The following is a 21499-nucleotide window of genomic DNA, read 5'->3' as shown; positions in this document are numbered from 1 at the left end:
CAACAATGCAGTTTTAAGAAAAAAAGTGTTGAGAAAGTATTTACTAAATAAACTGAAGTAAACAATAAATAAAAAGAAAAAAGAAAAAAATAGAAAATAGAAAAATAACATATTTAAAGAGCAACAATAAAATAACAGTAACGAGGCTATATAGAGGGGGCACCAGTACAGAGTCAATGTGCGGTGGCTCAGGTTAGTCAGTTACTAGATCACAGTACAAAACTTTAAGAAAATGCTTTGAAACAGGGAGGTACTACAATACTTGTACTTTTTGTTTTCTGTTGCAAAACGTGTTGCTGCATTGTGGCTTAATAGGGCCCTGCTATTTGGAATATTTTTTTTTTGCAGTTGCAATATTTGGCAATCGTCATGATAATGTGCCATCCCGTCTATTTCAAAAGTTATAGTTAGTGTATCTTTGCAAGAGGAAAATGATCCATCTAATCATCCAATACTTTACTGATGAGACTTCATTTGTATGAGTGTGTACAGTATACAGGATCAATCTCTTTATTGTCCCAATCAGGAAATGTGTGGAAAACAACATCAATTAAATCTAAGGAACACCTAGGGGTAGGGTTACAGTCAGAATTATGGATTAACATGGGTAATCGGGATCCCAGGACTGTCCCTGGAACATTCTTCAAATGTCCAGAAAAATGTAATGGCAATTACAACGTTTTTCCCCAATGTCGAACTAATGCAATTCCACAAAATACACAACATGCGCAGCATCAGATGAGCAAAAAAATGAAATAGTTAATTATCCAAACAGGTTGTCGCAAGGAAGCCTTTAGCCTAGTGTCTTTACTTCACACAAAGTCGCCACATCTGGGGGCGGCAGGTAGCCTAGTGGTTAGAGGGTTGGACTAGTAACCGGAAGGTTGCAAGATCTAATCCCCGAGCTGACAAGGTAAAAATCTGTAGTTCTGCCCCTGAACAAGGCAGTTGTTGTTCCTAGGCCGTCATAGAAAATAAGAATTTGTACTTAACTGACTTGCCTAGTTAAATAAAGGTAAAATAAAAATGTATTCAAAGCACACACATAATGGACACGACCTGAATGCAGTTAATAAACCCTACAGGAAGCCCCTACAGTTTAGCCTATAAAATAACGTGTACCTTTTTGAGCTGTGATTGTGACTCTTCAGGCAGTCACAAATTTGATAGGCCTATGCACAATTCACTACATAGGCATCTCTGTAACAGACATTGTCTGTTAATAATTCAGAGGCATGAGGGAAAATTCTATCTTCTCCTGTCCTAGAGCCTAGGTTATTTCCCTATCTAGTCCCATTCCCACTGAAACCTAAAATCATGACTCCTGTCTCGCATGAACATTCCTGAATGTAATCCATAGGTTGCATTATCAATGCACGTCTCTCGCTTATGCATATCAAAATACAGCTCAAACATTTCTCTCTATTCTCTGTGCTGTCTCATACTTGCTGCCCATATGAGAGCTTCACTAGAGAATGTGTGATCAACAAACGGTATGAGAGTAGATATGGATATTTTTAAAACAGAGTTTGTCCCCGTTAAGATACCTTGATATTTAAACTATTTCCACAAATTCCACTCTTCATCTCCCCGTTATTCATGAGCTGATCTGCTATCTGTACAATCAACTTGATGTTGACAAATATAGGATATATTCTGTCATTCGTTGGAGGTTATCTAGCAAGCTTAGCAACTTGATTGAATGCCATTACAAAGTTTGTATGATTCGACAACGCTATACTCGTGGTGTGCTCTGTGGGTCCTGAGCGCACTATGTGTTGATATAGCTTACTGCTGAAATGCACTGAATTGATTGAAGAACATGATAACGCTCTGAATTTATGAACAGCCTGTTTTGCAATTCACAACAATGTCATTGGCGATCAAAGATAGTTACTGCATCATTACTAAATATTAGTTTATTTTGCTCTGAAATCTTTACATAGTGAGGCAGCCAAGCTGACAAAATGGCGTAGTGCCCCTCTTATTTGGGGAGAACCCTGGCATAGTTACCATATCTTGGTTTTAAACGCTTTAAAAGGGCACTTTGCGGTATTTCCCGGGACTCTTGTTCCCGGTATTGAAACTTGGTCAATTTTCTGGAAAATATTCATCCCTAGTCAGAAAGGGAATTTTGACTCAGATTTGAGTTGTATCAGCTTAACATTTTTGAGTAACAGCCCCAGTAAGCCACGCCTCCAATATAAAATCCCAGTGTGACATAGACATTTGTTGAATGTTGTTCATTTTCAGTACTGTGCCCGTCACCAAGTGAGTTCTTAGGTGAATGTTATCATTATAATTAAACTCTTTATGAAAATACAACACATATCTCATGAGGCCTTATTTTGAGGCCTAGCTTTACCCTAATACAGTGGCCTGAAACTCATGGTTTACAGGCCAGATCAGGCTTGCAAGTAGGTTTTCAAAATTCTGTTAACTTTCCCAAAATTCCCAGATTTTCAAAAAATCCTGATTGAGGGATTTCCAGGATTCTTCCAACCGGGATTTCTGGAAAACGTAGAGAATGTACCAGAATTTTGCTACCCTACCTGCAAGTCACATTATGCTGGCTTGCAAAGCGATGTGTAAGTCCTATTAGAATCCAGCCAGAGTTAGGATATCCAACAGTTTAAATGTGTATTCACCTGCAACCTGCATTCATAATGACTGCCAGGGTTAGGAACAGTGAGAGGAGACTACCTAAGCCATTTAAACTGGAATAACAATTTCAGTAACAGGTGCAAAAAGTCTAACTAAATTATTGGATTAGTTTAGAAAAATGTACTCTGTGTTATTTATCAATGTGTAGCATAAGATGAATCACTCAATTCAGTGCATTCAGAAATTATTCAGACCCCTTGAATTTTTCCACATTTTGTTACAGCCTTATTCTAAAAATAATTAAATAAATGTTTGTCCTCATCAATCTACACACAATACCCCATAATGACAACGAAAAAACTGGTTTTTAGACATTTTTGCAAATCTATTACAAATGAAAAACAGAAATATCACATTTACATAAGTATTCAGACGCTATCATTCTTGTCGGACTCGTTAAAGGAATACGTTCCTTCCAGTCCGCGGTGAGTAATCGCTTCCAGCTATTTTCAGGTCTCTCCAAAGATGTTCCATCAGGTTCAAGTCCGGGCTCTGGCTGGGCCACTCAAGGACATTCCGAGACTTGTCCTGAAGCCACTCCTGCATTGTCTTGGCTGTGTGCTTAGGGTCGTTGCCCTGTTGGAAGATGAACCTTCACCCCAGTCTGAGGTCCTGAGTGCTCTGGAACATGTTTTCATCAAGGATCTCTCTGTACTTTGCTACATTCATCTTTCCCTTGATCCTGATTAGTCTCCCAGTCCCTGCAGCTGAAAAACATCCCCCAGAGTTCAATCTTGGTTTCATCAGACCAGAGAAACTTGTTTCTCTTGGTTTGAGAGTCTTTAAGTGCCATTTGGCAAACAAAGCAGGCCATCATGTGCCTTTTACTGAGGAGTGGCTTCCGTCTGGCCACTCTAGCATAAAGGCCTGAGGGATCTGGAGCAGGTTTTCATCAAGGATCTCGCTGTACTTTGCTCCGTTCATCTTTCCCTCATTCCTGACTAGTCTCCCAGTCCCTGCTGCTAAAAAACATCCCCACAGCATGATGCTGCGACCACCATGCTTCACCGTAGGGATGGTGCCAGGTTTCCTCCAGATGTGACGCTTGGCATTCAGGCCAAAGAGTTCAATCTTGGATTCATCAGACCAGAGAATCTTGTTTCTCATGGTCAGAGTCCTTTAGGTGACTTTTGTCAAACTCCAAGTGGGCTGTCATGTGCCTTTTACTGAGGAGTGGTTTCCATCTGGCCACTCTACCACAAATGCCTGATTGGTGGAGTGCTGCAGAGATGGGTGTCTTTCTGGAAGGTTCTCCTTTCTCCACAGAGGAACTCTAGAGCTCTGTCAGAGTGACCATCGGGTTCTTGGTCACCTCCCTGACCAAGGCCCTTTTCCCCCAATTGCTCAGTTTGGCCGGGCGGCCAGCTCTAGGAAGAGTCCTGGTGGTTCCAAACTTCTTCCATTTAAGAATGATGGAGGGCACTGTGTTCTTCAAGACCTTCAATGTTGCAGACATTTTTTTGTACCCTTACCCATATCTGTGCCTCGACACAATCCTGTCGCGGAGCTCTACGGACAATTCCTTCGACCTCATGGCTTGGTTTTTGCTCTGACATGCACTGTCAACTGTGGGACCTTATATAGACAGGTTTGTGCCTTTCCAAATCATGTCCAATCAATTGAAATTATCACAGGTGGACTCCAATCAAGTTTTAGAAATATCTCAAGGATAAAATGGAATAGAATGCACCTGAGCTCAATTTCGAGTCTCATAGCAAAGGGTCTGAATACTTATGTAAATAAGGTATTTCTGTTATTTATTTTTAATCCTTTTAAAAAAATTCTAAAACCTGTTTTAGCTTTGTCATTATGGGGTATTGTTTGTAGATTGATGAGGAATAACATTCATTTAATCCATTTTAGAATAAGGTTGTAACGTAACAAAATGTGGAAAAAGTGAAGTGGAATCAATACTTTCCGAATACACTGTACTTACAAAACACTGATACACAATTCCAGAAAATCTTCCTGCAGTAGAGCATGCTGGAGAAAAGTTAATAACTTTAAAAACAAATAGGCTTGTTTTTAGTTCTCATTTAACTTTGATCAGTACCACATAAACATAAGTAATAATGCATTTTCATTGACTTTGAGTTCAACTTACTATGAGTATTTGTGTTAAAAATGCCTTGGGGTTTACAGTGCATCTACCGGTCATCGTCAATTAAAAGAATATATATTTCACCTTTATTTAACCAGGTAGGCTAGTTGAGAACAAGTTCTCATTTACAACCTGGCCAAAATAAAGCAAAGCAGTTCGACACATACAACAACACAGATTTACACATGGAATAAACAAACATTCAGTAAATAATACAGTAGAAAAAAAGTATATATACAGTGTGTGCAAATGAGGTAAGATAAGGGAGGTAATGCAATAAAATGGGCCATAGTGGCGAGGTAATTACGATATAGCAATTAAACACTGTAGTGATAGATGTGCAGAAGATGAATGTGCAAGTAGAGATACGGGGGTGCAAAAGAGCAAAATAAATAAATAAATACAGTATGGGGATGAGGGAATTGGATGGGCTATTTACAGATGGGCTATGTACAGGTGCAATGATCTGTGAGCTGCTCTTACAGCTGGTGCTTAAAGTTAGTGAGGGAGATAAGAGTCTCCAGCTTCAGTGATTTTTGCACTTCGTTCCAGTCATTGGAAGCAGAGAACTGGAAGGAAAGGCGGCCAAAGAGGAATTGGCTCTGGGGGTGACCAGTGAAATATACCTGCTGGAGCGCGTGCTGCGGGTGGGTGCTGCTATGGTGACCAGTGAACTGAGATAAGGCGGTGCTTTACCTAGCAAAGACTTGTAGATGACCTGGAGCCAGTGGGTTTGGCGACGAGTATGAAGCGAGGGCCAGCCAACGAGAGCATACAGGTCGCAGTGGTGGGTAGTATATGGGGCTTTGGTGACAAAATGGATGGCACTGTGATAGACTGCATCCAATGTGTTGAGTAGAGTGTTGGAGGCTATTTTGTAAATGACATCGCCGAATTCGAGGATCAGTAGGATAGTCAGTTTTACGAGGGTATGTTTGGCAGCATGAGTGAAGGATGCTTTGTTGCCAAATAGGAAGCCGATTCTAGATTTAATTTTGGATTGGAGATGCTTAATGTTGGTCTGGAAGGAGAGTTTACAGTCTAACCAGACACCTAGATATTTGCAGTTGTCAATATATTCTAAATCAGAACCGTCCAGAGTAGTGACGGGCGGGCAGGTGCGGGCAGCGATCGGTTGAAAAGCATGCATTTAGTTTTACTTGCATTTAAGAGCAGTTGGAGGCCATGGAAGGAGAGTTGTATGGCATTGAAGCTGTCTGGAGGTTAGTTAGCACAGTGTCCAAAGAAGGGCCAGAAGTATACAGAATGGTGTCGTCTGCGTAGAGGTGGATCAAAGAATCACCAGCACCAAGAGCGACATCATTGATGTATACAGAGAAGAGAGTCGGCCAAAGAATTGAACCCTGTGGCAGCCTCATAGAGATTGCAAGAGGTCCGGACAACAGGCCCTCCGATTTGACACACTGAACTCTATCAGAGAGGTAGTTGGTGAACCAGGCATGGCAGTCATTTGAGAAACCAAGGCTGTTGAGTCTGCCGATAAGAATGTGGTGATTGTCGAGTCGAAAGAGTCGATGAATATGGCTGCACAGTATTGTCTGTTATCGATGGCAGTTATGATATCGTTTAGGACCTTGAGCGTGGCTGAGGTGCACCCATGACCAGCTCGGAAGCCAGATTGCATAGCAGAGAAGGTACGGTGGAATCCGAAATGGTGGGTGATCTGTTTGTTAACCTGGCTTTCGACGACCTTAGAAAGGCAGGGTAGGATAGATATAGGTCTGTAGCAGTTTGGGTCTAGAGTGTCTCCCCCTTTGAAGAGGGGGATGACCGCGGCAGCTTTCCAATCTTTGGATCTCAGGCGAGCTGCTTTTTGTTTATCTCTCTCTCTCTCTCTTTGTATGGCACCATATACAGTAGGTCCACCCCTGCACTAGAACTTATTTACAGTCCAGCATTGTGTGATTCCGAGTCAAGTACTCTAGCTCAACTGGGAGAGATGAGCGTTTTATATTCCTGATTTTTCTTGAGGATCCATTCGACGAATGGCCCTGACAGCGCCGAAAGCCAACGTCTTTAATTCCTTGGACGTGATACGTCTGGTGGTTGTCGTTTGGTTATTGTTGTTAACGTCCTGGGAATGTTACAAAAATGCTAGACGCTATTCTATTCACAGGCTTTTTGTTGTGAGGAGGTCTGATTTAGGAATACAACAAAGGCATCTTAAAAGCCACCCTCATGCATCTCTCTCCCCAGATTCCAAGCCTAATTGCTTTTTGTCTCAACCCCCCCCCCCCCCCCCCCCCCCCCCCCGTTTTCGATAAAAAACTACCTTATACACACAAACTGGGTTTGAAAAATTATTTGTGTGGTTTGGAATTCTTAAAGAACATATTCCACAGAGCTGATGGCCTAGGCAGAATAGGTCGATCACACCTGGGTTAAAATATTATTCGTATTCTGGAATAGTCCCAAAAGTGTAAACCCCCGTCAATTGTCATCGGCAAGCTAAAGAAAGATCTCAAATACTGTACTCAGGCCTTTTGATTGCATTTTTTCCTCCAATCCCATATCGATATCATTTCAGTGTTTATAAAAGACATTGATTGCAACTGTGTGAATGTTCACTTTTCTGTTCACTCCCATTGCTCTGTGAAGTCCAGACAACTGCTTGCAGATTTCCCATTGGGCGAGGGATGAATGTTCTGGCAACCTAAACTTACGCAACCAGCTTGTATACAATGGGAAGCCCATCCACAGTTTATGGCCCATTAGCAGACAATTAACAACGCTTAAAGTGACAATCCAGTCTCCTTTTCACCTCATTTAACACCTTTACTTAATCAAATCAAATTGTATTTGTCACATACACATGGTTAGCAGATGTTAATGCGAGTGTAGCGAAATGCTTGTGCTTCTAGTTCCGACAATGCAGTAATAACCAACGAGTAATCTAACCTAACAATTTCACAAAAACTACCTTATACACACAAGTGTAAAGGGATGAAGAATATGTACATAAAGATATATGAATGAGTGATGGTACAGAACGGCATAGGCAAGATGCAGTAGATGGTATCGAGTACAGTATATACATATGAGATGAGTAATGTAGGGTATGTAAACATTATATTAAATGGCATTGTTTAAAGTGGCTAGTGATACATTTTTTAAATACATTTTCCCATTATTAAAGTGGCTGGAGTTGAGTCAGTATGTTGGCAGCAGCCACTCAATGTTTAACAGTCTGATGGCCTTGAGATGGAAGCTGTTTTTCAGTCTTTCGGTCCCTGCTTTGATGCACCTGTACTGACCTCGCCTTCTGGATGATAGTGGAGTGAACAGGCAGTGGCTTGGGTGGTTGTTGTCCTTGATGATCTTTATGGCCTTCCTGTGACATCGGGTGGTGTAGGTGTCCTGGAGGGCAGGTAGGTTGCCCCCGGTGATGCGTTGTGCAGACCTCACTACCCTCTGGAGAGCTTTACGGTTGTGGGCGGAGCAGTTGCCGTACCAGGCGGTGATACAGCCCGACAGGATGCTCTCGATTGTGCATTTGTAAAGGTTTGTGAGTGCTTTTGGTGACAAGCCGGATTTCTTCAGCCTCCTGCTGCGCCTTCTTCACCACGCTGTCTGTGTGGGTGGACCAATTCATTTTGTCCGTGATGTGTACGCCGAGGAACTTAAAACTTACTACCCTCTCCACTACTGTCCCGTCGATGTGGATAGGGGGGTGCTCCCTCTGCTGTTTCTTGAAGTCTACGATCATCTCCTTTGTTTTGTTGACGTTGAGTGTGAGGTTATTTTCCTGACACCACACTCCAAGGGCACTCACCTCCTCCCTGTAGGCCGTCTCGTCGTTGTTGGTAATCAAGCCTACCACTGTAGTGTCGTCTGCAAACTTGATGATTGAGTTGGAGGCGTGCATGGCCACGCAGTCGTGGGTGAACAGGGAGTATAGGAGAGGGCTGAGAACGCACCCATTTGGGGCCCCAGTGTTGAGGATCAGCAGGGTGGAGATGTTGTTACTTACCCTCACCACCTGGGGGCGGCCCGTCAGGAAGTCCAGTACCCAGTTGCACAGGGCGGGGTCGAAACCCAGGGTCTCGAGCTTGATGACGAGTTTGGAGGGTACAATGGTGTTAAATGCTGAGCTGTAGTCGATGAACAGCATTCTCACATAGGTATTCCTCTTGTCCAGATGGGTTAGGGCAGTGTGGTTCTGATTGCGTCGTCTGTGGACCTATTGGGGCGGTAAGCAAATTGGAGGGGGTCTAGGGTGTCAGGTAGGGTGGAGGTGATATGGTCCTTGACTAGTCTCTCAAAGCATTTCATGATGACGGAAGTGAGTGCTACGGGGCGGTAGTCGTTTAGCTCAGTTACCTTAGCTTTCTTGGGAACAGGAACAATGGTGGCCCTCTTGAAGCATGTGGGAACAGCAGACTGGAATAAGGATTGATTGAATATGTCCGTAAACACACCAGCCTGCTGGTCTGCGCATGCTCTGAGGACGCGGCTGGGGATGCCGTCTGGGCCTGCAGCCTTGCGAGGGTTAACACGTTTAAATGTTTTACTCACGTCGGCTGCAGTGAAGGAGAGTCCGCAGGTTTTGGTAGCGGGCCATGTCAGTGGCACTGTATTGTCCTCAAAGCGAGCAAAGAATTTGTTGAGTCTGTCTGGGAGCAAGACATCCTGGTCCGCGACGGGGCTGGTTTTCTTTTTGTAATCCGTGATTGACTGTAGACCCTGCCACATACCTCTTGTGTCTGAGCCGTTGAATTGCGACTCTACTTTGTCTCTATACTGACGCTTAGCTTGTTTGATTGCCTTGCGGAGGGAATAGCTACACTGTTTGTATTCGGTCATGTTTCCGGTCACCTTGCCCTGGTTAAAAGTAGTGGTTCGCGCTTTCAGTTTCGTGCGAATGCTGCCATCAATCCACGGTTTCTGGTTTGGGAATGTTTTAATAGTTGCTGTGGGTACAACATCGCCGATGCACTTGCTAATAAACTCGCTCACCAAATCAGCGTATTCGTCAATGTTGTTGTTTGACGCAATGCGGAACATATCCCAATCCACGTGATCAAAGCAATCTTGAAGCGTAGAATCAGATTGGTCGGACCAGCGTTGAACAGACCTGAGCGCGGGAGCTTCCTGTTTTAGTCTCTGTCTATAGGCAGGGAGCAACAAAATGGAGTCGTGGTCAGCTTTTCCGAAAGGAGGGCGGGGGAGGGCCTTATATGCATCGCGGAAGTTAGAATAACAATGATCTAGGGTTTTACCAGCCCTGGTAGCACAATCGATATGCTGATAGAATTTAGGGAGTCTTGTTTTCAGATTAGTCTTGTTAAAATCCCCAGCTACAATGAATGCAGCCTCAGGATATGTGGTTTCCAGTTTACATAGAGTCAAATAAAGTTCGTTCAGGGCCATCGATGTGTCTGCTTGGGGGGGAATATATGCGGCTGTGATTATAATCGAAGAGAATTCTCTTGGTAGATAATGCGGTAGACATTTGATTATGAGGAATTCTAAGTCAGGTGAACAGAAGGACTTGAGTTCCTGTATGTTGTTATGATCACACCACGTCTCGTTAATCATAAGGCACATCTCAATAGGTATTCCAGATAAGTCATGACATGGCACAAGTGTGGGGGTGGGCCTTTCCTCTTTTGTTCTCTATTCAAATCAAATGTTATTTGTCACATGCGGCAAGGTGTACAGGTGTAGACCTTTCCATGAAATGCTTACTTACAAGCCCTTAACAAACAATGCAGTTTTAAGAAAATTTAGTTTAGAAAATATTTACTAAATAAACTAAAGTTTAAAAAAGAAAAAGTAACACAATAAAATAACGAGGCTATATACGAGGCTATATATACACTGAGTCAGTGTGCGGGGGTACAGGTTAGTTGAGGTAATTTGTACATGTAGGTAGGTGTAGAGTGACTATACATAGATAATAAACAGTGAGTAGCAGCAGTGTAAAAACAAAGGGGGGGGCGGTCAATGCAAATAGTCCTGGTAAACATTTTATTAATTGTTCAGCAGTCTTATGGCTTGGGGGTAGAAGCTGTTAAGCTTCTCTGTTTTTCCTAAAGCAAGGGGGAGTCCGATGACATCACAGATTCCCATCAGACCAACTCCTTGAAGTTTGCAGTTTTGTCTAAAAAACATTATTTTGCTCAGAATTTTTTTTTTTACCCTTTAGTGTACTTTACTGTATTTATACTCGGGATATCGCTTTTAACAGTGAAAGCAAAACAATCGCTAGAGTACGTCTTTAAGTTGAGAGCCTGTGAGAAGGTCTGTGAGAGGGCCTGCAGGAACAGTCATGTATATTTTTTTACATAATAGTGTAGGTTAACAGGAAGAATAAATTAAAATGACAATATGCCTTGTTTATAGAGATATGAAACGATATCAATATCGTATCAAATCATCAATATTGGTGCCCACATTTTATTGAAATTAAATAATTTACTACCTAGATTTGCAATACACTCATTTGACATGCATTTCAATGGAAGAACTATGCCGTTCCAAACAAATGTGTTTCAGTTGCTTTTCTTAGTGCAGCTCGTGAGTCCACAGGGTCGTATTCATTAGGCACCAAATGGAAGAAAATGTACAAAAATGGGGAGGGACTACCATACCTCGCCCAATAACGAAACGCAATTTTTTTGTTTTCCGTTGCAAAATGTTTCGCTACGTTGTGCACTTATGAATACGATCCTGCTTTCCCTAATTTCCTTCCTGTCTTCTCTCCCTCCTCATTTTTTCCTTCTCTCTCCTTAGTAGTTGTTCCCTCGCTATCATTGCATCACACCGTTTGTGAAACAGGCTCATTACTCAGGGCCTTTTTGCTTAATTATAATTTCATGATCAAATAGCACAGGAACAGCACCGGCCACTTGCGGTGCAAGTTCAATCCAAACTAACCAACCCTCAGTTCAACTTCACTGGGCTTTATTCATTAGGCATAAAACAGACAAAAACTGTCTGAAACAGCTGGACTTGTCCAATAAGAAATGCACATTTTAATTCTGTCGGAAGAAAATGTTTGAAAATGTTTTTCTGTCGCACTCCCTAATAAACACAACCCTTGCCACAACCCAAGCACTTTGAGCTGTGTTCTGTGTATGAAATGTGCTGAACAAGTAAATAAATAATGATTAATTCATGAATTGACTATTAATTGTCTCATAGGCAACCACTGTGGAGGACATGGAGGCGCGGCTGGACTGCGGCCTGGTCAAAGGCCACGCATACGCGGTGACGGATGTGAAGAAGGTGCGTCTGGGCCAGGGCCTGCTGGCCTTCTTCAAGTCAGAGAAGCTCAACATGATCCGCATGAGGAACCCATGGGGAGAGAAGGAGTGGAGCGGGCCCTGGAGCGACAGGTAAATACACAATACTGTCCCCTGTCCCCAGAAGGTGGTACTACACAACCATAGAATTAGCATTTGTAGAATGGGTATCCCAATTCATTCTAATTCTAATTCTATGTACACAACATTCGTTAATTTTGGTACAGCGCATCAACTCATCTGATTATCAGCTGTCAAACACACTTGGGTCCGGAAAGACGATTCTATTCTTCAATGGTGTGGAGGAGATGGTCAGGGTGGAGAGGAGGGAGGGAGATGAGGGCAGTGAATTCTACTAGACGAAAAGCCCACATTTTTATGACATCTTGACTTTTAAAGCATACTCAATATCTGACATTTCAAATACTATAAAACTTTTTTTGCATTCCCAAAATGCCTACAATTTAGAACACTAGGTACGGGTATTCGGACACGGACAGAGAATAGGCCATCTGCAAGACATTTCAAGTGTAATTTACTATCCCACCTATAGAGTCAGACAGTCTGGCTGAGACAGTCTGTGCGTAATGGAAGCTTCTCTTCAGAGTGCCTTTACTGCCTCGGAAAGACTAGACCATGTAGGAGTATTGAGGTGGAAAGAGAGGTGTTCTCCCTCTACTGAAATGGGGAATGCTTTGTGTGTGTGTGTCAGTGTATGTGTATGTGTGTATACTTCTTGCTTCTTGTGTCACAGACGCACACTCAAACATGTAAGCTGCACGCACACACTGACACACACCCTAACCTCTCCCTGGAGGAGAATGGAGGAGATTGAAATGAACATGATGTGATAGGATGGGGAGAAGACGAGCATCTCTCTTTCTCCTTCTGTTATGTCCTATTGTTTGTCGCTAGGTTGTGTGTGACAGCAGAGATTGTAGGGCTCGCTCATGAAGACAGCTGAATTATTGACTAGGTAAAGGAGAGAGATGTTAGTTCCTAAGGGGAAGTGACTGAGTGGTGATATTAAAGGAGTCGTCTCCCTTCAGTCATAAGAATTAACTAATCATTTTTCTGGGGTTTGATCAAAACTGGAGTTGAAGATTCCATTTCACTGTTTGATGAGGAAGTTGTCACAGAAGTTGTGGCACTGGCAGGGATTTGAAAGAAACAAATAAAAGTTTATTTTCACATGCACACAGACACACACACACACACACACACACACACACACACACATGGTGCTGAATTTCGCAATTGAGATTATGTCGCTATCTGTCTCAGTGGTGCTCAATCTCCAATCAAATCTTTTTCCCAGTGTTATGTTTTCTCTGTCATTTCCTGTATGTCGTGCTGTCTAACATGAGGTAATTTCCTGTCTGTGCTCCCAGCTCAGATGAGTGGAAGAAGGTGAGCAAGAGTGAGAGAGAGAAGCTGGGTGTCACCGTGCAGGACGACGGAGAGTTTTGGTGAGGGGAACCACAATATGCACGCACGCATGCACGCACGCACGCACGCACGCACGCACGCACACACACACACACACACACATACACACACAATTGAAATATTAGTGGCCATTTCCCACACACAGATTAAGCCTAGTCCCAGACTAAAAAGCATGCTCAGCACTATGCTTAATCTGGATCCGCGAAACTAGCCCTAGATCCTAAATATATCCTCCCTCCCTTTCCACCCCCAGGATGACGTTTGATGACTTCTGCCAGTACTTCACAGACCTGATCCTGTGCCGCCTCATCAACACCTCCTACCTGAGCATCCACAAGACTTGGGAGGAGGAGGTGATGAGGGGCTCCTGGGTCCCCCGCCAAGATCCCCTGAGGAACCGCTCTGGGGGCTGCATCAACCACAAGGCTACCTTCCTGCAGAACCCACAGGTGGGTGCATGGGGGTGGATGGTGAGAGGTTGGGTGGGAGGGTGTGTGGGTGTGTACTGTGTAGGTTTGTATGTGTTTTTCTGTTGGTGCCTTTGCATGTTTAAAATGTAAATGTACTGTATTTGATTGGAAGAGTGTTCGGATCAGTGTGTTTATGTGTGTTTGTCTCTCTCTGCAGTTTGTGTTTGACGTGAAGAAGGTAGAGGACGAGGTGTTGATCGCCCTGCAGCAGAAGGAGAGAAGAGCCACCACCAAAGAGGGCAAAGGAGATAACCTGGCCATAGGCTTTGACATTCACCGGGTACACAGACACAGACACAGACACAGACACAGACACAGACACAGACACAGACACAGACACAGACACAGACACAGACACAGACACAGACACAGACACAGACACAGACACACAGACACACACACAGACACACACACAGACACACACACAGACACACACACAGACACACAGACACACACACACACACAGACACACAGACACACACAGACACACAGACACACACACAGACAGACACAGACACACACACAGACACACAACACACAGACACACACAGACACACACACACAGACACACACAGAGACACACACACAGACACACACACAGACACACACAGACACACACACAGACACAGACACACACACAGACACACACAGACACACACACAGACACACACACAGACACACACACAGACACACACACAGACAGACACACAGACAGACACACACAGAGAGAGGAAGATGAACACACTCCGTCACTCCACATGAATGTTTCATTTAACCTTTTGCCTCTCATCTTAACCTCTTAACTCTTTACTTCCTGGTATTGCCATATAGTAACCATTTCTCTTCACTTCCTTTCTACTCATAACGTAAAAGGAAAATAGATAAGACGTAAGGATCCTGGTTCAATCCCCGAATGAGCCCTATTTCCAATTCCTATATCTGTCTCCCTGCTTCTGCCTCTATCCTTCAAATAATAATAAAAAACAGGAAGTTGTCGATCTCTGTATGAAGACGTCATATCTACTTTTAAAGTCTATCTTTAAAATGTTACCCTGACGTTATGTACCCTCCCATCCTCTAGGTGGAACTGAACAGAAAGTACCGCATGCACACGGCCCAGCAGAAGGTGGCGGGCTCCATCTACATCAACTCGCGCTGCGTCTTCCTCAGGAAGGAGCTCAAAGAGGGTCGCTACGTCATCATCCCCACGACTTTTGACCCCAGGCAGCAGGGTGACTTCCTGTTGCGGGTCTTCACCGACGTGCCTTCAGACTGCAAGTAAACCAGCCGGCCGACATGCGGCCCCACCCCCACCCCCCTGACCTCCTCACCATTACAAAGGGATAGCCAACATTAAAGGGATAGTTCACTGGGATTGTTGAATTAAATAGAACAGTATTCTTTTTTTCTATGATTGCTTAATTTGAATCAGTTCAAACTGATAAAAAAGCAAACATCATTTTATAGAAATGTATCAAATGTAACTGGTGTGCATGTTAAAGGGATAGTTCACTTTTTAAACTTTTTTCGTATTTTAAGACTTCAAGAAAGTGAACTTTCCCTTTAACATGCACACTAGTTGAATTTGAATATTTTTGTAAAATACTATTTGCTTTTTGATCAATTTAAACATTCTCTAAGTGGACCCAGTACTTTTTTCACGTAATTTGTCATCCACTGCCATTGTCCTCATCTAAATTAATAACACCCATATTCACTTTCTTTCCTTCCCCCACAGAGAGTTGAACCTAGACGAGCCCCCCCAGACGTGTTGGACGGGCATATGTGGTTACCCCCAGCTGGTCACCCAGGTCCACGTTCTGAGTGCAGAGGGACTCCAGGGCCAGGACTCTAATGGGGGTAAGCTAGTAAGGTTACTGTAGGAAATAGTAGGCCTATAGTAAAGTAAGATATAGTATGCACCCATGTGGATGGGAGGCTTTGGGAGCTGACATGCATATACCCTTTTCACATTACTGGGCCAAACTATATTAGGGGTATCTTGAGTTTTAGTATTTTTTGCTATTGTGTGTATGGGTTTATGTGTGTGCGCAACAGATTGCATTGCAAGGTAATGCAAGGCCTAAACTTTTCTGGTCATACACAGAACTGCACTGTCTCAATCCCAACAAGAAGAGGCACCTGGCCAAAACAGGAGGTACTTCAGCACCACCTAGGGGCTTAGCTACAGCTAGACATACTGCACAGTCAGTCCAATAGGCTTTGGCTCAGCCCAGAAACAACCCCTAACCCCTAGCCTCATCTAGATCTGAGAGGATTGAATAGGTATAAGCAATTTGGTAGTAGTTCTTCCTAGCACTCTGATAGGTCTAGGAAGACTTTTTGTCATATGGCTGAAACCTATCCCCTCACTTTCAGATCTACACAAGTACATATAGTCTTCAATAGTTCCCCCTCCCCATATCCTCTACCTACTTACTAGCACAAGCAACTAAAACCCTTTTCCACCTACCTGTCAGAGACCTGTCTGATTACTGGTTGGTCTGATGGCCAGAGAAGGGTCTCACGTAGCCTAGCGGTTAGAGTATTGGGCCAGTAACCGAAAGGTCACTGGTTTGAATACACGAGCCGACAAGGTGAAAATTCTGTCGATGTGCCCTTCAGCAAGGTGCTTAACGCTAATTCTCTCCAGGGTATAACATATTTCACTGCACCTATCCGGTGCCAGGGACAATACAACAACACATTATTGATTGATTGATTGATTTATTTATTAGACTAGACCTAGAGTTGGTTTTGGCCTGCATAATTGAGTACATTGACACGGTGATTGACAGCTGTCCCGCTTACCTCCCTCCCTGTCCTTCCTAGCCTCTGACCCGTACGTCATCATCACCTGTGAGGGGGAGCGGGTGCGCTCACCAGTGCACAAGGACACACGGAGCCCCAACTTTGACGTCAAAGGGCTGTTCTACCGCAAGAAGCCGAAGGAAGGCATCCACATTGAGGTGAGCACAGACGGAGGGGAGGAACTTTTTCTTGTCTGTCTGTCTTTGTGTTCATATGTATCCCTCTATCTCTTGAATATGTTTTGTTCAAACTTTTTTTTTATCACTGTTTTCCTATGCTCTCTCTCTTTTTCTTCTCCACGTCTCTCTCTTTGTCTCTTTCTTCTCTTTCAAATCCCTCCTCTCTTTCCCCTCTGCTCTATCCTTGGGCCATACCATAATAGATCTACAATAAGAATGTGATTGTGGATACCTTCCTGGGTCAGGTGACCCTGTCCAGTGACCCTAACGACCGGCAGGTGCAGCACACGCTCCACCTGCGCGACAAGGGCAATCGCCAAGACAACGACCTCCCAGGCACAGTCACCGTGCGCCTCATCACCTGCACCACGCTCATCAACATATGACACCCCTTCCGTCGCCGCTCTTGCCATGGAATGTCTGAGTTACCTTTGACCTTGGTCATCATGACAACCCTTTGCCTCCCCCTCCCCTCCCCAGTCCTAAACCGAGCATGGCAATTAACCTGTTAACCCTGGGATCTAGCTCCACCCGACCCGGGGCCCCCCTAAACATATACAGACACAGCTTGGTGTCTTTTTTTCTCTTTCTCTCTCTCGCACACACGTACATGCACACGCGCACACAAACACACACACACACACACAGAGGCCGTGTCTGAATAGCTGTACTTGCGTTCTAAAGAGTATGCGAAAATAGAAAGTTTCATAGTATTTGACAAACAGTATGCTTTAAAACTCAGGATGCCATACTGGTTTCATTTTTTCATCTAGTATAATTTGCTGCACACTATTGAGGAAGAGAAGCATAATTTCAGACCCACGTGTGATTGACAACAGCTGATGATAAGCTATTCATCAGATAAGAGGACGGGCTGTACCAAAACGAACGAATAGCAGGAACTAACTGATTAGATGACGCATTCTCAGTGTGGGTGAGTCTAGTACACTGATATGTTCCTTACTGCATACATATACTAAACAGTACGTTCTTAATAGTATGTAGCATGATTAGTACACAGTATTTAGTTTTAGTAAGTAGTAGACAAGACAGATTTCAGAAACAATCACACACTCCTATCTCTCTACATGCCTTCAACTCTCCCACACACACATACCTTTTAACATGCGCCTGCACTCCTAATACATCTCCCAGTGTCACTAAGGGCTAAGCATCGCCTTAAAGCTGAGTGGGTCTCTTTAGGACCCTGTGTCTTTTTAGGACCAGCCATATGTCGGGTGGGAGGGGGGTCATGGTATTGGGTGGTATACTGGGACCCCCTCTATCCATCCTATTCGCTGAGTGTTTTGTACTCTGTCTCTTGACTGATGTCGCAGCCCCATTGTAGTCCCAGAAAGACCATATTATCAGCCTTTACTGTTTCTTCCATCAATGACTGGGTGTCGTTTGGGAGGCAACCTATAGTCCCCACAAAACAAGCCAACTACCAAGAAAGTGACGCCAAAAGCACCGATGACTGCTGGTGTTTATGTGAGTGTAGCCTTTCCTCCTCCCACTCCCGTCCCCTCGGACTACGCTTCTACCGGTTGCCATGGACGATATCGAGTTTAGCATGGCTAAAAAAGACTGCCTGCATTGCGCATCCCCCATCCCCTTTACACACACACACACACACACACACACACACACACACACACACACACACACTCTCGTAGCTTAGCAACCGGAGCTTTTGATATGCCCCAGTGACTGTGGAGCTCCGCCTGCCATAATCAAGTGCTTTACGGGACCAAAGACAGATCAGGCTTTCCCTTCTCTCTCCCTCTCTTGCCGGCGCCAGTCGCCACTGTGCCACGTCAATCGGTCTTCTCTATGGCAACGCCACTGCCTGACACTTCCTGAGTCCTGGGACTCCTGTCATGTGACCTGGGCTTTCGACTTGTGGGCCTTTGAATCATGTGACCCAAGAAACAGTAGCTGTTGTCCCTCTGTCTGCGTAAATCAGTTGTGTGTGTGTGTGTGGGGGGGGAGGGGAGTGTGGGTTGGGTGTGCATGTTTGCGAACATACATTCATACGTGTGTTATGTCTGTGCCTTTGGACACACCATGCACCTCGCTTAGTTCTGACGGGCTCACAGGCTTGGCTGGATATAGGGATGAGTGGAAGAAGAGAGAGAGCGGAGGACGGAGAGAAGAGCGGGAGGAAATCCGTCTGTCGACTCCTGCCAAAAACAACCTGTGCCATAGCCTTGGTCCTGGCTCTGACTCTGTTGTGACTCTATACTGTTCCAGAAAGAAACACAGACATTTTGGATTAGCATCACTGTAAACTCAGTGCTATTTGAAATGGTCGTTTGAAAAGTGTGGCTTTTTGTCTTGCCAAGACAGAGAGAGACTATGTCTTCATACAGAACCATCACTGGTACAAACAGTTAGCATATCTTCTCATGTAGGTCATGTCGCGCTCTTTTGATCTGCTTTCCACAGGCTAATTATCTGGAACTTTGACAGTGGCAAGCGTTGGAGATACAAGCCCCATACGCTATGTCATCATGTTGAGTATCTTTTCAAAAGTGTGATATGATTGCAGAGACTTTTGTAGTGCAGGATCTGATAGTATGTCTGTGTACGTCTTTTTAAAAATAATTTATTGTTTACAGCATCGTCGAGAGGATCAGTTAAGAAACAACGACAGATCCTACATCAGTTGTGAATCATTCCCAAGACATTTCTTTTTTGAATGTAATGCGGAGAGCATCGACCAATCTCTCTGTCTATCAAACCATCAAGCCCTTTTACTTGTTTACTTGTGTTTTTTCTAGCGCCTTTTTTTCATTACTTGAACAACAATGGCATTTCTACATTTTTCAAAACTTGTATTGTCACATTTGTTTAATTATACTGAACAAAAATATAAACGCAAAATGCAATAATTTCAACGATTTTACCGAGTTACAGTTCATATAAGGAAATCAGTCAACTTAAATCATTGGAGGCTGGTGGGGGGAGCTTAGGAGGACGGACACATTGTAATGGCTGAAATGGAATGAATGAAACGGAGTCAAACATGTGGTTTCCATATGTTTGATGTGTTTGATACCGTTCCATTTATTCTATAGGAGCCCGTCCTCCTATATCTCCTCCCACCAGCCTCCACTAATTTAAATACATTAATTAGTCCCTAATCTATGGAGTTCACATCTTTGCAGGGGCGCAGCCATTGGTGTGCCTGGGAGGGCATAGGCCCGGCCCACCCACTTATGAGCTAGGCCCACCCACTGGGGAGCCCACAAAAGGGCTTTATTACAGACAGAAATACTCCTCAGTTTCATCAGCTGTCTGAGTGACTGGTCTCAGACGATCTCACAGGTGAAGAAGCCAGATGTGGAGGTCCTGGGCTGGCGTGGTTACACATGGTCTGCGGTTGTGTTGCAGGTTGGACGTACTGCCAAATTCTCTAAAATGATATTGGAGGAGGCTTATGGTTGAGAAATGAACATTAAATTCTCTGGCAACATCTCTAGGGGACATTTCTGCAGTCAACATACCAATTGTACGCTTCCTTAAAACTTGAGACATCTGTGGCATTGTGTTGTGTGACAAAACTTCACATTTTAGAGTGGCCTTTTATTGTCCCAAGCACAAGTTTCACCTGTGTAATGATCAGCTGTTTAATCAGCTTCTTGATATGCCACACCTGTCAAGTGGATGGATTATCTGGGCAAAGGAGAAATACTCACTAACAGGGATGTAATCAAAATTGTGCACACAATTTGAGAGAAAAATAAGCTTTTTGTGCAAATGGAACATTTCTGGAATGTTTTATTTCAGCACATGAAACATGGGAGCAAAACTTTACATGTTACGTTTATATTTTTGTTCAGTGTAATTAATGTGTCTTAGTTTGTTTTTAATCATATGTCCATGTCCTTGTATTGTTCTTCTATTGTTACTATTCTATATTTCTTTCTTTCTTCAATGTGGGAAACAAACGGTATTGTAAGAATCAGCATGTTTACACTATTGCACATCATATCAGAATCATATCAAGAGGTTTGAAATGGTCCCTTTACAGGTACTAATCAGTGACACCCACCATTCATGACAATATGCTTTTAGTATTAATGATCATTTGTAAGTTCAAATGACGAAAGCGCCATTTAAATGCTGTGTGACATATGTCCTTCTATTGTGTTGAGTTGCAGACTAAGGCAGATAGACTAGTGGTTTTTAAAAAAAAAATTGGGTAGAGGTATGATAGATGGTTTTCGCTAATGGTTTAATTAAATTTGACAGGTATAATACTTTATTACTTGTTATAAGCGCTATGAACCTTTTAGTTTATAATTTCTTGTTATAAGGCTTAAAATAGGTTATGTCTCTATGAAGGACATTTTCAAGTTACTCATATAGACTGTAATTTATTCAGGATTATTTTGAGATGATAATAACAAGACATTATAGATGCTTATGACAAGTCTTACAATGCATTATAACCATGTTATAAAGCATGACGAGGCTGTATGGAAGTTGAATTTCTTATTGTTTCCCTCAAAGTTTGGCTTTATTGTTAGCAATCAATCAATAGATAATCAA

The 21499-nt window shown here is 43.4% G+C and overlaps 1 protein-coding gene across 1 annotated transcript in view; it reads left to right on the top strand.

The window, feature by feature from the left end:
- LOC120056456 (calpain-5-like) overlaps positions 1–17328 on the top strand; it is a 48190-nt gene extending 30862 nt beyond the window's left edge. Inside the window, exons 5-12 of the mRNA XM_039004625.1 lie at positions 11933–12126; positions 13425–13502; positions 13736–13931; positions 14110–14232; positions 15034–15230; positions 15691–15812; positions 16785–16921; positions 17146–17328. Coding sequence (XP_038860553.1) covers positions 11933–12126; positions 13425–13502; positions 13736–13931; positions 14110–14232; positions 15034–15230; positions 15691–15812; positions 16785–16921; positions 17146–17328 — 1230 coding nt within the window. The remainder of the gene's footprint in view (positions 1–11932; positions 12127–13424; positions 13503–13735; positions 13932–14109; positions 14233–15033; positions 15231–15690; positions 15813–16784; positions 16922–17145) is intronic.
- The last annotated feature ends 4171 nt before the right edge of the window (positions 17329–21499 follow it).

Source organism: Salvelinus namaycush, chromosome 12, assembly GCF_016432855.1.
Source record: "Salvelinus namaycush isolate Seneca chromosome 12, SaNama_1.0, whole genome shotgun sequence".
Classification (NCBI taxonomy): domain Eukaryota; kingdom Metazoa; phylum Chordata; class Actinopteri; order Salmoniformes; family Salmonidae; genus Salvelinus; species Salvelinus namaycush.
Note: the sequence above shows the minus strand (reverse complement) of the source record. Positions and strands in the feature narration are given on the sequence as shown.